The sequence below is a fragment of the Priapulus caudatus genome, unplaced genomic scaffold (genome assembly GCF_000485595.1).
Source record: "Priapulus caudatus unplaced genomic scaffold, Priapulus_caudatus-5.0.1 Scaffold250, whole genome shotgun sequence".
NCBI classification, from domain to species: domain Eukaryota; kingdom Metazoa; phylum Priapulida; class Priapulimorpha; order Priapulimorphida; family Priapulidae; genus Priapulus; species Priapulus caudatus.
This window is the reverse complement of record NW_014577311.1, coordinates 271899-277660: the sequence shown is the minus strand read 5'-3', so window position 1 is coordinate 277660 and position 5762 is coordinate 271899. Positions and strand designations below refer to the sequence as shown.

At 43.5% G+C, this 5762-nt stretch overlaps 1 protein-coding gene across 1 annotated transcript in view; it reads right to left on the bottom strand.

Annotated features, from left to right (window-relative positions):
* The window catches only part of LOC106808039 (protein lin-9 homolog), a 14393-nt gene extending 9624 nt beyond the window's left edge, over nucleotides 1-4769 (bottom strand). The window contains exons 1-3 of the mRNA XM_014810588.1: nucleotides 4733-4769; nucleotides 2219-2382; nucleotides 1738-1899 (exon numbers count right to left, since the gene is read on the bottom strand). Coding sequence (XP_014666074.1) covers nucleotides 1738-1899; nucleotides 2219-2382; nucleotides 4733-4751 — 345 coding nt within the window. The 5' untranslated portion in view covers nucleotides 4752-4769. The remainder of the gene's footprint in view (nucleotides 1-1737; nucleotides 1900-2218; nucleotides 2383-4732) is intronic.
* Between the last annotated feature and the right edge of the window lie 993 nt (nucleotides 4770-5762).

The following is a 5762-nucleotide window of genomic DNA, read 5'->3' as shown; positions in this document are numbered from 1 at the left end:
TGAGCCAACGGCCTCTTGAGTCCTTTGGCTCAGCAGATAGTTCACCGTGTGCGGCGGGCTTTAGGAACTTATTTTTGTAAAAATCTCATTTTTGTCCAGGTAGGACATTTTCAGCATTGACATGTGTGCGTGCTCAACAAGTAATGGCCCCCAGTCCCCAGCAGCCCTTAAGTGGGCAGGGGGCGCTAAGAATCCCTGGCCATAACGAAAACAAGGAGGAGATGAGAGTGGGAACAGTAAATATTGGTACAATGGTGGGAAGAAGTAGGGAAGTTGTCGAGATGTTAACAAGAAGAAAGGTGGACGTCTGTTGTCTACAAGAAGTTCAATATTACAGTGAAGGATGTAGGATATATGGAGAGGGTGGAGAAAGATATAAGTTCTGGTGGTGTGGGGAGAGAAAAGACGAGAGAGGTGGCGTTGGGATAATGGTGAGGGAGAAATTAGTACAGGATATAATGGAGGTAGAAAGGATAACACCAAGGATACTGAAAATAAAGATTGTAATAGGAAGAAAAGTACTTCAAGTTCTGTCTGTCTATGCACCACAGAATGGGAGACCACAAGAGGAAAAAGAAGAATTCTGGGGAAAACTGGATGACACCATTGGTAGAATACCAGAAGAAGATTTGTTGATAATTGGTGGGGACTTGAATGGTCATGTGGGGATGAACAGGAGAGGTTTTGAGGATGTCATGGGAATATATGGATATGGGGAGCGGAATGCAGATGGGGAAAGCATATTAGAATTTTGTCAGAGCAGAAAAATGATAATACTTAATACTTTGTTCAAAAAGGAAAGGGAGAAGAAAATCACATACAAGAGTGGAAGAGCAGAAAAACAGATCGACTACATCTTGGTAAGGAGAAATGAGAAGATTATATTAAAGGACTGTCAGGTAATCCCGGAAGAAGCATGTTTAACACAACATAGGCTTATGTGTAGTGATCTCAAGATAGCAGGATTCAAGAGAATTAAAAAGAAAAAAGGAGAAAAGAAGATAAAACAATGGAAATTAAAGGAGGAAACTCACAGGAGAGACTTTAGAGAGAATGTGAGAAGGAGAATGGAGAGTAGCAGAGGAGGATGGGAGAAACTTAGAGATAGTATCATGAAGGCTGGTAGAGAAGTATGTGGGGAGACAACAGGGAACTATAGACATAGAAGAGAAACTTGGTGGTGGAATGAAACAGTGCAAAAAGCAATAAGAGAAAAGAAAGAAGCTTACAAGGTATGGTAAAGAAGTGGAGAAGAAGTTGACAGAGAAGTGTACAAGCAGAAGAAAACGAACGCAAAAGGAGAGGTAGCAATTGCGAAAAGATCAGTATGGGAAGAATGGACGGAAATTTCAGGAAAATCAAAACAGAAATCAGATCTATTCAGAATAGCAAAGCAGATGAAAAGGGAGAGACAGGATGTCACAGGAGGAAAATATATAAAAGATAGCAGAGGAGATATAAAAGTGGAAGAAAAGGAAATCATGGACAGATGGAGGGAGTACTTCAGTGAGCTACTAAATGAGATGAATGATCAACGCAGGACAGAGAACGGTGGAGGAGGATCATCACATGTCCAACCCCAGGCACGGGAAAAGATGGACTATAAACGAAGATGACGATGATGATGACATGTGTGCGTGCTCATTACTCAAAACAATGACTTGCGACTTAGTCCGTATTATGCTGGAGCGGGTCACATATGTTAGCAATGTGCTTGCAATGCTTGCTTATCATTACATTGTATCTTGGCTCTGGCTTCCCTTGCTCTTCCTCCTCTACATCCTCCTCCTTTATCACTGTGATCTCAGGATCATCGGCTTCTTCGTCTGAGTAACCAGCTGTCTCAGGATCGGAAGATAGGAGTTCCTCAGCCTCACCCTGCTGTCCCGTGTCACTGACCTTTATCGCAGAAATGAAACCATTAAACAGACACGTAGCGATAAAAGTTTTATGAGGTTGTTTACAAGGATTCACAATCTATTCCGAGTAACTATATACACTTATACACTAAACTGCGTCACTGCTATCATGAAATGTTCCCTAATCTCATCTAAAGTACAATAACAAACACAAGCTTTTAAAGAAATATCTGACACTACATATATTACTATGTATAACTTTAGATATAGATTTAACAATATAGAATTTTCCATGATATCAATTTTTATCCGACTATATTTTCTTAATCAGTTGTGTTAAATGAAACACATTGCAAAACCTGAATATCTTCTTGTAAAGCATCAGTATCCATAGCAATTTCCTCTGAGATAAGGAAATTCGTTCCTGGGAATTTGTGAGACTCTATGGGCTCCAGGTGCTGGTAGGCAGCAGAACTCCCCTGAAGTCCATTCTTCAACACCATTAACGCCTCGGCCGATGAACCTGTACAGCAATTTACCCGGGTAGTCACCTGGATGCCGCTTACTGATTTATGCCAACCACAAGCACGCTAGCGCAAACACATGTTGACGTATACTTGTTATGTAATTAAAGCACAGTGAAAAATACTAACGCTGTTCTTCCCGAGACTGCAGCAGCATCTATATTTTGTTCATTAATTTTACAAAATTGAGTCCTTAATAGTAAGGCCTGTGAGCAGGGCTCGAATTAACCGACGGCACCGACGGCAATTGCCAGCGGTGCCCCTATCAATCGCCGTACTGACCCTGAAAATCGTAACCGACGAGCGGCAAGTGGGAACCTGCCTTGCCTTTTCTGTGAATTGCCGTCGTGCCGTCTCTCTGGCCAGACTGGTTCGGGCGGACCCCGCGGCTGTTTTGTCGCAGAGCGTGGTACATTCTCTAGCAGAGCGTGAGCCGGATACCAGTCTCCCCGGCGGCAAAAACATTAACGTGGTATTGCTCCGAACCGCTGTACAGTAGACGATCGATAATAGTGCCCTGTGTATAGGCCGCGTGGTAGAACAACCGAATATTTAAATGCTGCAGCGGCTCCCGGGACTCGGGCCCCATGCGTGCGTATTTAAAAGTGCGGGAAACGACGCCTCGCGCAAAGAATGGCCGAGTGATCTGGTACGGTGTGTAGCTTTGCTAGAGGTGCAGTAAATTTTAGAGAAATTTTAGCTGTAGAATCAATACCGATGACACAAAGTTTTCATAACAATGGGCCCTTGTTGGGCCCGTTCTCAAATTGTGAGAGCTTGCCTTGATATCCCTTTTAAATTGGCGCTGCGGTGCCCATCACATTTTAAAAGAGAAAAATTCAAGGGCAATTTCTCACATGCCCCGAAAAAATTGCCTTGCCCCTCTTGTCGCTTAATTCGAGGCCTGATGCCAGTGATTTACTGTAATTATACAATTTAGTTTGGAACTATATTCGAATTAAGCGACGAGAGGCCTGTCTGTGAGGTAAAGAAAAACAAAACAAAGAGTAAAGGCCAAGACACACTGCAGCGACAGCGACCGACCGTAACGACAAACGACAAAGTCGCGGCAACTGGAGCAAACACACTGCAGCGACAGCGACCGACGTTAGGTCAAAGTTCACCCAGCACTCGCCACAGTGGTACACATCATCACATGAACAAAACTCTCTAGGTATAATAATAAGATAATAAAGTAAAATATACGCAGCAAACTATCATGTACTGTACGTACTCCGTACTGTGTCTAGCTTGCCACAGCTTGCACGCTTTGGTTAGACTGGTTCGCGGCCCCATTGTTTGTGACATGCGGCGCGAGTTTAGCGCCGGAGACCAGTCTACGTCTTGGATAGCATTATGGGTCATTTATGACGTAATCGTTATGTCACGTGCCAATGGAAACGGCTGCGATTGGCTATTTGTAAAGTGTCGCTCGCGATTGTCGCTGGAGAATAGAAACATTCCTAATTATTTTTGTCGTCGAGGTTGTCGCCGGTCATTGTCGCGTGTGTGTGCAATGGCTCATAGGAAACAATAGTTTCTAATTTTCTGAAAAGTCGTTTGTCGTTACGGTCGGTCGCTGTCGCTGCGGTGTGTCTTGGCCTTAAAGGATTCGATTGTGCTTACACACCATGAATGTGCATTTGAGTATTTGCCCTCTAATAGCTCCTATTTGCCCTCTAATAGCTCCTAAGTAGGAAACCCACGTCAAATCACCTAAGCCTGACTACTGCAACTTCAATGAGCCACATTTAGAAGTAATACTGCATAGTCAACAAGGTCAAATGGACATCTCATAATATCCAGAGGCACAAAGACTATGAGATAAAACACCATAAATTCTAAATACACAAACACCAAAGACGGAAATGAAACAAGAGAAATGGCTAACTAAAAGCCAAGTACCTAAAGCAAAAAATAAACGAAAAATAAACACGGGCAACGATAAGGTCAATCATTCATATTGAATCACTTGAGGGCGGCTTTTGTTTGTTATTATTGACCGTGTTCGCCAGCCCGCTATATTCACTCTCTTTCTTCGCCGAATTTAATAAAATAAATGTCCTAGCACGTCGCCACATCGCCTATTTAGTTTATGGAGTGCCATAATCTGCGCGGAATGTCAAAATCACACTTTAATGAAGAAAACTTGACAAATCTTGGTTTCAAAATAGCCACCAAAACCACAAACGATTTGAAAACAGGCGCCAAAATGTACACGTCGCATTCCCTGTGGAACTGGTCACGGAGTTTTTAAGAACAGCCTTCATGGCTTTTAAATTCGTTAATCAATCCCCCTCAACGAGGATAACGAACAAGAAATTGCCATATTTCCTGCTTCATACTTACTTTCCAAACTGTCCGCCATCTTCCCTTCTTTGAGGCAAACTGCATCACGGGAAGGGATCTGTCTCAGGTTATGCCCGATAGGCGGCGCAAAGGCACAAATTCTTTGGTCATCTCTGCACTGCACTCCCCTCCCTGCACTAGCTGCCCCGTGAAAGGGGCAGTTTTCTAGTTTTTGTCGTAATAATCACCTTTTGATATAACTTAAACTATAAGGTTGATACCTCATAGCCGCTTAGGGAGCATAAATTATTTAAAGGACACATCGAGTTTGTGGAACAAATTTTACTTTCTGTACCCGGGGAAGTGTATTTTGCCTCAAAAATGTCCAAAATGGCAAGTAAAACTCAGTGAAATTTCTCCAAAAAGCCAAACGTAATGGAAAAATATTTGAGATAACTGTGTAGCACGTATGCCTATAAAAGTTCTCGACCACGCCTATATGACAGAATCAGGGGGCGCTATGCGTTGGTGCTCTTCACCGCGCACGCACACGCGCACACAGGGGCACTCGCGGACGAACGCACGTGAACACAGATACAAGCGCATGCACACACACGCGCACCAGCACGCGCGCAAACGTAAGAGTATATATGCACGCGCGCGCACCTGCGCACGCACACACGCGCACCAGCACGCGCGCAAACGTAAGAGTATATATGCACGCGCGCGCACCTGCGCACGCACGCACGCATTCGCAAAAACACGCGAACATGTCCGCAATCTGCCTGGGGTGTCTATATTCAAGCCGGTACGGGAGATTACGGTACGCATATATTTGCTAATATATTGACTAATCGTGCGTCAATAAACTCAATATTTACAGAGAGTATGGGGGTGTCTATATTCAAGCCGGTACGGGAGATTACGGTACGCATATATTTGCTAATATATTGACTAATCGTGCGTCAATAAACTCAATATTTACAGAGAGTATGGGGGTGTCTATATTCAAGCCGGTACGGGAGATTACGGTACGCATATATTTGCTAATATATTGACTAATCGTGCGTCAATAAACTCAATATTTACA